At 35.7% G+C, this 15,607-nt stretch overlaps 2 protein-coding genes across 2 annotated transcripts in view; one reads left to right on the top strand and one right to left on the bottom strand.

The window, feature by feature from the left end:
- Positions 1 to 3,731: 3,731 nt before the first annotated feature.
- The window catches only part of LOC106142675 (guanylate cyclase 32E), a 131,255-nt gene continuing 119,379 nt past the window's right edge, over positions 3,732 to 15,607 (bottom strand). Inside the window, exons 19-23 of the mRNA XM_060946919.1 lie at positions 11,992 to 12,060; positions 9,085 to 9,244; positions 7,861 to 8,063; positions 4,286 to 4,361; positions 3,732 to 3,949 (exon numbers count right to left, since the gene is read on the bottom strand). Of these exons, the coding sequence (XP_060802902.1) occupies positions 3,732 to 3,949; positions 4,286 to 4,361; positions 7,861 to 8,063; positions 9,085 to 9,244; positions 11,992 to 12,060 (726 nt within the window). The remainder of the gene's footprint in view (positions 3,950 to 4,285; positions 4,362 to 7,860; positions 8,064 to 9,084; positions 9,245 to 11,991; positions 12,061 to 15,607) is intronic.
- On the top strand, positions 13,772 to 15,209 carry LOC132902357 (uncharacterized). The gene has a single exon (XM_060947055.1). It carries the CDS (start codon positions 13,813 to 13,815, stop codon positions 14,986 to 14,988), a length of 1,176 nt encoding a protein of 391 aa, XP_060803038.1. The 5' UTR covers positions 13,772 to 13,812; the 3' UTR covers positions 14,989 to 15,209.

Raw genomic sequence — 15,607 nt, 5'->3', positions numbered from 1 at the left:
TGAGTCTCTTTTATTTTCATTCAAGATCCTTGCACAAAAAATGCATACATTTTACATATAAAATTTAACTTGTAACAACCAACAGCAATTATAAATAGATTTCTTATAACTATTGTCATCTTAGCTTAGTCTAATTGGTACAATTAATTTATAGATCAAAATATATTCTTAAGTAAGCACTTATGCAAGTACCATAATTTTCAAATTGTATAATACATATATAAATCTGATAATAATCTATAGTATAAAACTTTTTATTTTAAAGTTTTTATGAAGCTTACAATTTCGTTGAAATTTTTTCTTTTATTTTATTTAAATATTTATTAATTATCTGATACTAAAGCAGCAGCCAGATAGCTATATACTTTAATGATTTTGTATAAATAGTTTCTTTATAATAACAAGATCTTGATTTATATTATTTTAAAAATGGACATATAAATATATATATTTTTACTTGAGTAATGCATAGGTTATATTTAGTGTATTTATCTCAGTGTAATTGGTTATTTTAATTGACAATTTAAACAAGACTTTAGCATAGTACAAATCAATATATTTAAACTTTAATTAAAAACATTATTATAGACATGTTATCCTTTGAATTTTATACCTAAGAAATTCTATTTTTCTATTTTTATAAATAAGATTTTTTTTTTAAATTATGAAAACATTTTTGTTTCCTGACATTCTGTAACTATGATATACAATATTTTTAATCTTATCTACGACTAACAGCACAATTGTTACACCAATATTAATAAGTATCTGTTCTTTGATCAGAATCCTTACAATACTCATTATCTATATTTTGTATTAGCCTTTTATATCTATTGAATATTTTTTTTTGGTGGTTAGGTACATATATAATTGAGGAATACCTACACTAAAAATGGAACGCACTCTTAAGTTAAATTTATATAAGTACCTATAAATGCGTTTGAATTGAATATTCACCCCTTACTATAAGTACTTGATATATCGTCTTAAAACTTTACCAAATTTTCGCACCACACTTTAATCAATAAATTTTTTGACTAGCACATCAGTCTTATATATTAAAGTTTGGTAAAAAACCTGTTTAATTATATGCTACCAAGATTCATTTTAAGCCGCTACGCCACATGTATAAAAATACTGTTATGTAGACATTTTTATCGACTAGGTTTCTATTTATATACAGCTACAAACGTATATAATATTATAAAAGGACATTAAATTAAAAAAGAAAATATTCGTGAAAATCGCCAATCACGAATCACACGAAACGCTTTTGTTTGAATGAAACGATTCTTGTGATTTTTTTTTAAATATTTCTTGAAAGCAAAATGTAAATGATTTATTAAATAATTATTATGAAAGCCATTTTACCTTCCGCGGGATAAAATGTTTGCACTATATAATTGGCTCGGTAAACCTTCCCAAAAAGGTCGCTGACGTAGGTACGATTGCTTGTGCCTAAGTGTAGAATGGAAAGAATCCTGCTAATATTATAAATGCGAAAGTTTGTGAGTATACCTATCAGGATGTCAGTATGGATGTTTGTTACTCTTTCACGCAAAAACTACTGAACCGATTACGATGAAATTTAGTATGTAGTATGTAGCTCAAGACCCAGAATATCATATAGGCTACTTTTTATCCCGGAGTTCCCGCAGTATTGATTCCACGCGGACGAATTCGCGGGTGGCCTCTAGTATGCTATAAATATCCCAAGTAGGTACAAAGCGAAGATGATTCTTAATTGAAAAACACGACTTTCTAAACCAATACTAACACAAATGTCGATAAAATATTTTTTTTTTTTGGAAAATGGAACTTATTAAGAGAAAAATTAACATTGGCAATTGGCACCTAAAACAAGATTATACTATCGAGGTTACTATGTAACTAATTAAGTGGGTACATAATTTTGAACAAACAAAATTTTACGGTCAAAATATGAAACAAGTAGGTACCTTCGTGCGTAGCTAGCTACCGTAAAACAACTTTATTACCGAGATGTCGTTAACGCCCGTTAAGATGATGTAGAAATAAAAGCCTCCTTGTAAAATTATGGCGGATTTATGGCGAAAAGTGACTGCAGTAAGAAAAGATTTTGCTGATTGGCCGTACGTGTCTTCTTTTAAGTGTCAGTGGGGAAAGAGCCCGGGTCCGGTTAAGCCGGGTTTTATTCGAAGCGATTTCTTTTTCACAAAGTACCAACTCTTTTATTCCAATACGTAAAGACGTCTTTTCCAAACTTTTTGGTGCAAGTTTCTAGTGGGCATCTCGATTCTCCAAAAATATATTTAGGTCCTAAAGTCAGTATAAATAAAAATACTTATAGATATTACTTTTTTGAGGTTGATCCAACGTTAACCTCGTAACTACATCATATCTTTTGTGAACGGATTTCAATGGGCACCACAGCACCTTATTCATATTATTTATGGACGTTTATAGAGTGCGAAAAAGGACGACTGCAGAATAATATTAGGTATTAAGTACTTGTGTTGCTATAAAAATAGTAAGTACTTAGGTACCTATTTTGTTTTGTTTGAGTTAAACTTTCGACTTTATATTTTACCTAAGTAAATATCAACAGGGTTGAATGCAGCTAAATTAATTTAAAAAATATAGGTACTTACCCAGTAATAATATCATTAATCTACAATTTTAAATACATAATTTAGTTAAATTCATTAACTCTGTAACTATTATTTGAATCTGTAATTTGGTCTATCCTAAAAGATAGGAAAGAATTTTTAGTATGGATATAGGTACCTACAGTGCAAATCTACTACTTTATCATGAGATATTAAAAACTTCCACCAACTTCAAAGTGAAATAAGTAAGTATCTAACATCTAAATATACACAAACTTAATTTACTGTAATACTACATGACCACGATTTAATATCTATTATCTAATTATGTACTAAAAATAATTTTCAAAATCAGTCCACACCTAAATGGCAAAGTGATACGAATCTAAATATATCTATATTTAAACAATAAATTTAATACTGACCCTTAAAAATTATTCTCAGTTTTATAGATAATATGAATTTTAATATAAAATAAAATGTATTATAATATAAGTAGTATCATAACTCTGCAGTTTTATTGATTTTAGTTAGAAATAGTAGTATAAAAACCATTTAATTTTTGCAATTAAAGGAAATAGAAAAATTAAAATGCAAGAGAATAAAATAAAGTAGTTATGCGAACTACCAGAAAAAATATGGCTTAAGATATAATTGAAAACAGGTGAGAGGATAGACATTGAATCCTGATAATTTAAAGAACACGATGAACCTCTAGCAAAAACAAATACTGAAAAGTCTTTCGAAGGACCAAGTAAAATAGAGCTTACGCCAAACGCATACTAAAGCTAAGCGCGGAAAAAATACATAAAAAATATTTGACATCGAAAAATTATGATCAATAGAATAAACCTAAGTAATAAAATCGAGAATAGATTTAAAATAAAACAAAAGCCTTCAAAAAGAGCCTTGACCTACAGAATAGAGCCTCCGCAACGCCGCCAAATTCCTCGCCCTTGCGGCCGCATCATCCTTAACATCATCAGCCCAGCATTCGTAAATCATCTTGTAGGACTTCGCACCGTCCTCCAAATAATACTTTAAGTCATATTTCGGCTTGATTCTATACTTATTCAATCTCTCGCTCTCTTTCTTGTCTTCTGCCCCGCTGACCCAGAAGAATACTCTGTCTTCAGGTTAGCGTCAGTCTTCACAGAATGATACGACTGGGGCCGAGTGGTGGTCCCTCGGTGGGACGAAACACGCGCAAGCGGGGGGCCCAGGGGATGACAAGGCAGAACCCGGGCCCAAGGCTCCGCAGGACAACCTGGCCCTGTCGCGGATGTCGACGATTGACCGCTGGGGGCTCCACCAAGGCTCTTCGGGGCTGTCTTCTTGGAAGCCTGGAATTTGAGTCGGTTCTGTAAAACGATCGATGTTAATGTTTCTGAAATCATAGCAAACGATTTTGAAAACAGACAACATATATCGAGATTTTTTGCCGTTGACTGTATAAATACACGCATGTAGTATATAGTGTAGTGTAGTATAGAGTAGTGTAGCATAGAGTAGTGCAGTAAAGTGTAGTGTAGTAAAGTGTAGTTTAGTAAAGTGTAGTCTAGTGTAGTGTAGTATAGTGTAGTATAGTGTAGTGTAGTATAGTATAGTGTAGTGTAATGTAGTGTAGTATAGTGTAGTTTAGTAAAGTATAGTGTAGTAACAAGTGTGAATAAACCGTCAAAGAACTAATTACTCACGTATCCGACATGTGGGCTTGGTTCTTCGCTCGTGCTTCTCGCCAGTCAACCACCATGTTCTCATTTCTCCTTTGCCCTGTTGGAAATGTCAATAATTAGTTAAGTAATTTTTAGTTTTTTTGTATTGGTGCCGGGAACCACACGGTTAATACAAAAATAATAGAACCACTCCATCTCTTTCCCATGGATGTCGTAAAAGGGGACTAAGGGATAGGTTTACAAACTTACGATTCTTTTTTAGGCGATGGGCTAGCAACCTGTTACTATTTGAATCTCAATTCTATCATTAAGACAAATAGCTGAACGTGGCCATTCTTTCTTTTCAAGACTGTTGGCTCTGTCTACCTCGCAAGGGTTATAGACGTGACCATATGTATGTAATTTTTAGTTTCGATATAAAACCGCATATATAATAAATGTACATACATACATATATCTACCTTATCACGTCTATTATCCCATACGATAAAAAGAGCCTACAGTCTAAAAAAGACTGATGGGCCACGTTCAGTTGTATGGCTTAATGATGTAATTGGGATTCAAATAGTCACAAGTTGCTAGTCTATCGCCTACGAGAACAATCCATTTATTAGCCATTCCATTAATAGGCTTTCGAACTTCATAATTCATATTAGATCGTAAGTTAAAAAAAGTAAAAAAATTCGTAAACAAGCGTACTCATGGGAAACTATAGATAGAATCTCGTTCAATTTGTTCACTCGTCATTTTTTCCCCATAATTTACGCAAATAATAGGTACTTGTACCTATTTACGTAAACAAGAATAATATTGGTATTCAAATTTTGTCGTCGTTTTACGCAGAACTCATTTTTATATTTTCAGTTATATTCGGTTTAAATATAGTCAATCAATAGTCTTTTATTTACATAAAAAAAGAGGTGCGTCACATTTATTGGAAAAATCAATTTTAATTTATTTTCGGTGAACTGAATCGTTTAATCTCAATTCTATTATAACGCCAAACAGCTGAACGTGGCCTATTGGTCTTTTTGAGACTGTTGGCTCTGTCTACCCCCCAAAAGGATATAGACGTGATTATATGTATGTAGCTTTTATCCACAGCTCATCTCGGATATATCTTATCTCGGGTCTGCTGGAATGGATTTCTATTGTAATAAGCAGAACAATTATGTAACTTTCTTTCTCGGGTTTATCATTCTCAATTTTTTCTGTGTACCTACATAAATTAGTAAATAATTCTCACAAAGACTGAAACGTTGAGATTCAAATAGTGACGAGCCCATCGCCTAAAACTAGAATATCAAGTTTTTTTAGTTGTTCCCTTAGTTGCCTTTTACGACATCCATGGGCCAGAGATGGAGTGGTCCTTTTCTAAAGTGCTAGCAACCACACGGGTATCGTCAGTGGTTTAATTTTAACCTCGACTACAAAGAAAAACCAACACTTCTTATAATAAAGAAAAAAACTTCTTTTCAAATTAAAAAAAAAGTTATAAATAAGATAGTTTGTCACTGTCGAAAAGGATTTAAATGTTAAGCCATTTTTTCAACTCGGATTAAAGAATGTATACTTCAACTTTGCGTAATTAATTAATTAGTTAACTAAGCTAAAGAAAACGGTATTTTTTTGATAATTTGAAATTAAACTTTCTTTTGTATATTTAAGATCTGAAGTACTTTAGGAAGAAGATTTTATCTATACTTACTAATATTATAAAGCTGTAGAGTTTGTTTTGTTTGTTTGTTTGTTTGTTTAAACGCGCTAATCTCAGAAACTACTGAACCGATTTGAATAATTCTTTCACTGTTAGATAGTCTATTTATCGAGGAAGGCTATAGGCTACATTTTATCCCGGATTTCCTACGGGAAACGTCAACAATGCAGGTGAAAGTTGAATAAGTCGGCCATCTGCGAGCTTTCCACGCGAACGCTGCGCAAACCAACAAAGATATAGTAAAACAATGTACTAAAGATGTGAAGTACTCATTTTTTGCCACAAAAAAGTCCGCGAGAACATATATCTATCTCTTAAGGTTTACTTACAATAACCACTTTTATGTTCATTTTTAATATTATTTTTTGAAACCAATTTTCTTTAATTCAGTATGAATCCTTATCCAAATAAATATGTTTATTACTTTCGGCTTTTCCTGTAGACTAAAATTGCCATTTACAGTAGGTATATAAATCAGACGAATAGGTTTTGAGATATAGTCGTTATAAGCAATTTGCAGCGAAACATTTAATACGGCGAACCAGCGTTCTTTCTAATACGCGTGGCCGCCTGACCGCCGACCCCCCTCACCCCGCATCTCTCTCTCTATCCTACTTCCTACATATAGATAGGTATCATTCTACTTATAATACTTCCTTTGTATGTTTGTCTGTTTTTACCTCTTACCTACTTTTAAACTGATTATGTCTATCTTTTAAGATTGTTGTTGATTATGAGTATTTAATTGTAAACACAACTGTCTTTGATATCACTTAATTTCAATGAAAATCTTAGAAGATATTACTATTTTAAAGTAAAGTAAAGTATCAGCCTGTAAGATTCCACTGCTGGGCAAAGGCCTCTCATCTCACTATACGGTCTCCGTTCCGTCGCGGGTAATGATGTGGGCCAAGTCGTGGCCTAGTCGCATAACAATTAGCAGCTTTAATTGATAAAGCCGAGGAGGATGTTTGCAAAAATAAATATGATGCCCAAAATAACTATTCCACGCGGACGAAGTCGCGGGCACAGCTAGTAGGTATAAAATAAAGGTGCTTAAATAAATGTTTTAATGATGTTAACTCTACTGAGAAATTTAAAATTATCCCTTAGTCGCCTTTTACAACGCCCACGGGAAAGAGACGAAGTGTTCCTATTCTAAAGTGTCGTGAACCACACGGCACGGAGTTTCACCATAGAAAAAGACTGCCTGTTTACGCCAATGCCTTTATATCGCGCGTAACTTTAAAATGCATATATATTTGTAGTGCGTGCATTTATTTGTACCTCCCAACTCAACATCGTCAGTCGCACGGTACCCCAGGCATGGCGCCTAATATGGCGGAAGATCTTCCCTTTGTGACTGTCGAGCTGGAATCACCGCTTTCGCTACCTTTAGCTTTAGTCCCGGTTGCATCCTCACCACTCTGGCGAGAAGTCCGGGATATGCCTATGACCATGGATCCTGGATTGGGTGAGTCAGGTTGTGATGACTCCTGTCTGATTTCCGCAACATTTGCAGGGGAACCTAACCCGTTGATTGTACAGTAGGTATAACCAGCAACATGATTGGTCAAATACTAAGAGGAACTCATTAGGAACACTATTCGTCAAAAAGGAGGGAGTTGGTATTAACAGCAACTTGCTTCTTCAAATGCCAACATGAACGCATCAGCAGCACGCTTCGTCAAATAAGAGATAATAGGTATTAACAGCAACATGCTTCCTGAAATGCCAACAGAAACTCATCAGCAACACGCTTCGTCAAAAACTTACATACAAACATAAATCACTATTTGTCCCTTACGAGATAAACCTATTGAAAAGACTGTAACCTTCCAACCCTTTACCAGAATAAGTTAAAGGTGGTAAAACTTACTTTGATACTGGTGAAGCCTCTCTCTTTTAATTCATAGCCGCCATGTTGTCGCAGCAGGAGGTATGTGTCGTGACTAACATGTATCATGTTCGGCTCCCCACTCGATTCCATTCGCGCTGCGGTGTTGACAGTGTCACCGAAGAGACAGTACCGCGGCATCTTCACCCCCACCACGCCGGCAGCGCACTGCCCGCTGTGTATACCTGTTGGGATACAATAATTTTACCTCGCCTCCACTTCGCATCGCCTTAAGAATTCAGGCTAACACCCTCGGTGTTCAAGTACCAATGACTATTTCAAAGTACATACATATACAGTGCCGTGTGGTTCCCGGCACCAATAGAAAAAAGAATAGGACCACTCCATCTCTTTCTAATGGATGTCGTAAAAGGCGACTAAGGGAAAGGCTTACAAACTTGGGATTCTTTTTTAGGCGATGGGCTAGCAACCTGTCACTATTTGAATCTCAATTATATCATTAAGCCAAATTGCTGAACGTGGCCATTCAGTCTTTTCAAGACTGTTGGCTCTGTCTACCCCGCAAGGGATATAGACGTGACCATATGTATGTATGTATGTAAGTACATTAGTTTGAATACTAACTGATGCTCTGACGGTGAGGGAACCCTGCACATTCAGGCAACTGGATGTGTAACCATGATCGATTTAATGCACGTTAGGTTGCCCTGTTAAAGTTGCGGAGGGAGTCGCTTCGTGTAAAAACCTGACTCACCCAATCCAGGATCCATGGTAAAAGGCATATCCCGGGCTCCTCTCCAGAGTGGCGAGGATGCAACCGGGTCTAAAAAGCCAGGAGGAATAAGAGTCTTTCCTTGAAAATCCCTTAGTTGGTACGAGTAGATATCGAGGAACGAGAAGTAGGGTATTTATTAGACAGTTAAGGGTGCCGCGTGGTTCCCGGCACCAATACAAAAAAGAATAGGACCACTCCATCTCTTTCCAATGGATGTCGTAAAAGGCGACTAACGGATAGGCTTACAAACTTGGGATTCTTTTTAGGCGATGGGCTAGCAACCTGTCACTATTTGAATCTCAATTCTATCATTAAGCCAAATAGCTGAACGTGGCCATTCAGTCATTTTAAGACTGTTGGCTCTGTCTACCCCGCAAGGGATATAGACGTGACCATATGTATATATGTATTAAGGGTACTCTTGAACTGACCCTTCGCCAGGACGTCCCTGATTTGATCAAGTTGCTTACCTATCCTAATTTTCAGTCTTTGAGCAGGTATATAGTTCATTCTGATCTTGGGGACTTCATCTATGACATGCAATGCCAGTGACGCGACTTCGGCAGCGTGCCGTGAACACCTCTCAGGAAGACCGCCAACTACCATATAAGCATCGCCTATTGTTTCTACCTGTTGATAAAAAAAAATCAAAAGGTCAGGTCAAGAGTATATGTAACCGACAAACTCGCAAGAGAGTTATGAATGTGGATGAAGCGTGAGATGTATGCAGATCGTGGCAAGTGGAAAGAAGTAGTCTGCTTGCTCGATCGGGAAAGAGATGTGATTTTATACAATGCATGTATGTCAATAAAAACTCATAATTGAGAAATAAAGTAACTCATGAGAAATAAAGATCTTTGAACATAATTTAATAGTCATACATACATACATATAATCACGTCTATATGCCTTGCGGGGTAGATAGAGCCAACAGTCTTGAAAAGACTGATAGGCCACATTGAGCTATTTGACTTAATGATAGAATTGAGACTAAAATAGTGACAGGTTGCTAGCCCGTCGCCTAAAAGAAGAATCCCAAGTTTATAAGTCTATCCCTTAGTCGCCTTTTACAACATCCATGGGAACGAGATGGGATGGTCCTATTCTTTTTTTGTACTGGTGCCAGGAACCACACGGTATTGTCATATAGTCATCATTTCATTCAATGAACATGTCATTGTCATATTGTCCTTAATCTCAATTTACAAGTGCGAAAGTAAGTTTATTTGTTTGTAACCTTTTCACGGGTTATCTACTGAATTAATATTTTTGATATAACACGTATATATTATTCTGGAGTCTGGAGAAGGACATAGGGTTACCTTTTTTCCCGGTAAAAAAATAGTTCCTGTGGGATTTGCCAAAAACCTGTATGTCTTTAGAAAGTGGCGTTTAATTCGTTGCTTTTTGTAAGTGGTGCTAATTACGTTGCTTTTTGTAAAAAAACGCTACATTCACGCAGACGAAGCTGCGGGTAAACTGTCTACTTAGTCGAAAAATAAAATATAGTATTATATCTTTCACGCTACAAAAGTTATATTTGCCAACGACAGGGTAAGTTAAGAATCCTGAAGATTTCAATAGTTTGGGATCCTCTACGTCCTAAACAACTTATAGTTTATTTATATACTACTATTTACAGACCTGAATATCACAAAGTCAAAAGTCTAGAAAGCCATCTCTGGCTGGCATTGAAATTCACAGATGGTGACCATTTCTCTCCAGTTTGAGTGCTCACAATATTTGTTCTTTGAAAATAAATATACTTGCCATCACTATTTTACTTCTATTTTATTATATTTCTATTTTACTGATAAAAGTGAAAACTCTTTCTACAACCTTAATACGGTCATAGGAGCGGCTAACATATGATTCGTATGTAAGCAAATAAAATAAGATGAGGTTAAATCTAGCTTATCATGGTAATCACACACGAGTAATGGAAAAATAAAGAAAACATATACCCATAAAACCTTCCTGCAGGCGACTTTCTCTCTCTTTTATTTTAATTTTAGCTGTTAGTTCTGTTAGGTGCCGTTTGGTTCCCGGCAGTGCCGTGTGGTTCCCGGCACTAATAGAAAAAAGAATAGGACCACTCCATCTCTCTCCCATGGATGTCGTAAAAGGTGACTAAGGGGTAGGCTTATATACTTGGGATTCTTCTTTTTGGCGATGGGCTAGCAACCTGTCACTATTTGAATCTCAATTCTATCTTAAACAAAATAGCTGAACGTGGCCTACCAGTCTTTTCAAGACTGTTGGGTTGGCTCTGTCTACCCCGCAAGAGATATAGACGTGATTATATGTATGTATGTATGTAGTTTTGTTAGCCAGGGTATTAAAATCCGAGAGGGGTGGCCTAGTTACCTGTAGATCAGGTTCGACAGAATCTTATTCAGGAACTAGCCTCCCCGCAAAGATCATTAATAACCATTTAGCTATAAGTTAAGTTAGCTTAAGCAATGATCTTTGTAAAGAGGAAATAAACGAATTTGAATTTCTTTCTTATACAACGTAATAAAGATTAATTTCATAATTTATTTATTTTTTAGATAAAGAACATACACAGCCAGTTATTCGCAATTTGCTTCGTCAAATTAATACAGAGTATCTTCTGCTTCGTCAAAAAAAAAAAAAAACAGATAATTACCTAAATAATAAAATGAAAAAGTTTTATGTGCTCATTGTTATACACAAAACAAAGTTTCACAAATTTCGTAATGTTTACAAGTTGTACAAACTTATACGTCAGAAAACTTCGATAACAGTCTATATGAGTACGTTGTTAAAAATTACAAATAATCAGCTTATTTTTTGATACACATTACTTATAATTCTTTTATTTACGCGAACATTTTAAGCGTCCGTGATAGTATACATAATTCGTGCTTGAACGCATGTCAACAATTGTTTATTAGTCACCGCTTTATCACGTCCAAAAATTGAGAAAGGGCTCATTTCAAATTTGACCATAATTGTAAATTGCGGGCTACACTCCAGAGTGGTAAGGATGCAACCGGGACTAAACCCAGGTGGAAGAAGATTGTATTGCGGCTCAATAAGTGCAGTTTAGTATAATTTGTGTTGTTTTAACAAAAACAGAATTAGTGTACCTACTCGATATTGGCAAGTTATTGGTAAACCTTTAATAATAAAGAAACAGCTATTATTCTTTTATTTTTTCTATTATCTTAAAATTTTAATCAAAAAAAAATAATTGACAACAGTCAGCTAAGCTTTAAATATCGAACAAAATTCTTTTAATTTTATGGTTAGTAAAGATTATTGACAAGAATGACTCCTGTCAATAATTTTTAAGAAAGATTAAAAAAAACGATATTTTTTTTTATAGTTCACATATAAAACAATACACTTACCTTATAAACATTATAAAATGTTATGATTGAATCGCAGCAGGTGTACAGTTCATTAAGGATTTCCACTATCTGTAAGATTAAATCATTAAATTAACACATTATTTAAATATATGTAAGATATATAGGTATATAAAAGAGGAAACTGACTGACTATCATATCAGCACACATAACAAACTGCTAGGTTTAAAGAATTAAAATTTGGCATGTTTAGTTAAGTGTTTGGCATTCTAATTAGTCATAATAAGTTAAACAGATAAACATATTATTGTCTGAAAGTTTGGCTAGGCATTAAGGAACTCAACATTTTATTAATAAAAAATTTGACCGGTGTTTCAAAGAGAAAATATTTACATTTACCCAAAATAACCTTTTTTTAACATCGTTATTGAGGTCGTCGGTCTAACAAAAAAGGTCTAACTTTAAGGGTTGATTTTCATATAACTATGAGAGAAATCGCCAGAGAAGTATCAGAAGGCAGACCCAGGCCTCGAAGCTTTGTGGCAGAGGGTGTAACTTGGAGACGCAGAGAGTCCATTTTGCCATATCTTTCAATAAAGACTTGAAAACAAGAAGGAGTTTTCTCAAACAAAATATTAAAGTAGAATAAAGTTTATAGTCAATTGTGTTACACATTTGTATTTTGTACAATAAAGTTTGAGTAAATAAATAAATTCTACCTACAATGCTCTAAAATATTTACGTTGGTACATACAAATTCATTCATCGGGAAGTTAATTAGTCGAAAATTACGTTCATTGGAAAAAACAGGTATTTCATTCAAATTATCATCAAATCAAATCAAATCAAATCTATTTATTGTGGAGCACAGGTAAAAAGATAATATAATTGTATAGAGTACCACTGAGTCCTGTCTTTACAGACGTACAATAATTAATTACATACATTTATATAAAATAAAGTCAACATAAAAATTTAAATAAAATTGAAAATGTCAGTACACACATCAAAAATAAGAATTATATAAATTAAATCGAATTATTATGTCAAACTGTCTTGTAGAAAATCTTTAACACTGTAATAACATCTTTCTATTAAAAGCTGTTTAATTGTCTTTTTAAATGTCACTAAATCTTCGGTCTTATAACTATCTGGCAATTTATTAAAAATCTTAGGAGCCATCCCGATCACATTATTACTTATCAAAGATTTATGATGTCCTCCAATAACCAACTTTTGCTGGTATTGAGGTCTCACACGATCTGGCCTCATTCTTATGTCCGCTATTTTTGTAAATTGTGTGTTTTTGGGGGCGCGCGTGCGAACTTATTCGAACCGGTTGTGTTAAAGAAGCTCCCGCCGTTTAAAATCATTATCTTGTATAAATACAGTGTTTTTACGTGCAAAAGTTGTATTGTTTTGAAGCTCAGTGATCGGGCGAGCGATTAGTGACATTGAATTTAAATAATATACAATAACTAAATATTTACGGTGAATAATAAATTACCTAGTGAACATAGCAAACTACTTTTATGTGCGGGTCAGTCGTTTACAAAAATAAATAGTCATCGAGTTCATGACTCACTAATCTTGGTGACAATAAACAACTGTCATTATATATTTTAATTTCGTCAAACTGCGTAGACCAACTTTGGCTCAGTGGGAAACCTCGCAGGGTCGATTCGCAGTGCCCGTGTTCAAATCTCGGTGCGGCATATAATATAATTTTTGTTTTTTTTTTTTTCTCTAAATCACACATTTTGTTGTGTTTTCCATTTTTATAAAAAACTTTTTTTTTTTATTACACTTTTTTTGTGTTTTCCAATTATATTCATATATTTTTTTTCTATACGTTTTGTAAGATGGAGCTAAGCAGAAGGTGTGCCGGATGCTTAAAAAACATTGATAGCCGACAATTTCTTACTTGTAGTATTTGCAAACAGGACTATGATCTCACTTGCGCGAACGTCTCGGAACAGCGGTTCTTTAATACTCTGACAGCTGAACACAGAACAGCGTGGAAATGCCCATTATGCGTCTGCAGGCAGCCCCGCGCGGACAACAGCAACACTCCAGTCCGCGGTGCGACTGAGGGTGTCACACTGCGCCGGGGCGCCGCGGCGCTGAGTCCGTCCGACCACGCAGGGGATGTCTCCATATCGTTACCTGTGTCCGAGCTGAACACCACAGCTCTAAATGAGACAATGGAGATAACCGACGTCCAGGCGCTGCTTTACGAGCTGCGCCAGTTCAGAGACGAGTATAGAGAGGATAGGGCCGCTGATAGAAGGCTTAGCGAAATCCTCACCGAATCTTTGACCAAAGTTAACCTGAGGCTGGATGAAAGTGACAAAAGGTATGAACAGCTTCAAGCGCGGGTGGATAGTCTCGAACAGCAGATGAAGTTGCAGACTGAAGCACGGCCTTTTGTAGCGACCGATGTCGAGCAGTCTCTCAAAGAGTCGATTGCTAACCTGAAGGCTGAGCTCAACGAGCGAGATCAGGACCTCCTGCTCAATGATGTGGAGATGACATGCATAGTGGAACAGCCAGGGGAGAGTCTACAACATATCGCGATAACGCTGGCAGATAAGCTGGGTGTGAAGCTGAAGAGCGAGGATCTGGTGAGCGTGTCCCGTGTAGGGCCACTGGTCGCGCGGTCTGGTGCGGCGGCGGCGGTGCCTGCGGGCGGGCAGGGTCCGCGGCCGGTCGTCGTGCGGCTGGCCCGCCGGGCGCTTCGCGACGAGCTCATTCGGGCGGCGCGCGTGCGCCGCGGCGCTACGACTGAGGGCACTGGACTCCCTGGGCCTGCCCGCCGATTCTTCATCAATGAACGGCTGACAAAAGTCAACCGTCACCTATTTCGTCGAGCTCGTGAACTTGCCACGCAATACAAGTGGCGTTTTGCCTGGACAAGAGAAGGCCGTATCTACGTTCGGCAACACCAGGCACCGGACTCGCCTCGCATCCGTATTCGCAATGATCAGGATCTTAATGGTGTTTTTGGACTGGGCGTCGTTTGTTCTACTGGTCAATAAAAATTTGTTTGTTGGGTCTTATTCAGTGAATTTCTGTTATTCTCTATTATTTACTTTAGATTTTGGTTTTTATTTTGTATATCTAAAAATGCTTTACTTTAAATTACCGGGTTTTCACAGTTCCAATGCAATGTCTATTGACTTAGATTCATATAGAGTTGTATTTATTGTAGTATGTTGTTTGTATGTAGTTTGCTTCTTGACCAAAGGTGAACTTCTTTTTGCTTATGTTGAAAAAGCATGGCCTGGCTTATTGCTTTTAATTTTTCTTATGTTAAATTGCATATTATACTTTTCGTCAATTCCAGCGTCAGAGCTATTTACCCTCAAATTTACTGTAATTAAATTTCATAAGTATGCCTTTGTTTTTGGAATTCATTTTATCATTGTATTATTTTTCATTGGTGTGCTGCAGCAAAACAAAATTAAATACATATTTGCGATCCTATTCATAACATGTTACATTTTATTAATTACTTTATTTAATTGTGCATATGTATATATCTTACAATATTATATTATATCATACCTAATCTCACGTGGACTTGTTGTTGTTTATCATCACAGTGTTTGAGCCCAAAAAATTCAAGTTAGCTCTCTATAATGCAGGGTCACTTAA

Source organism: Amyelois transitella, chromosome 12, assembly GCF_032362555.1.
Source record: "Amyelois transitella isolate CPQ chromosome 12, ilAmyTran1.1, whole genome shotgun sequence".
NCBI lineage: Eukaryota > Metazoa > Arthropoda > Insecta > Lepidoptera > Pyralidae > Amyelois > Amyelois transitella.
The sequence above is the reverse complement of the archived record's forward strand: the minus strand, read 5'-3'. Positions and strand labels throughout refer to the sequence as shown.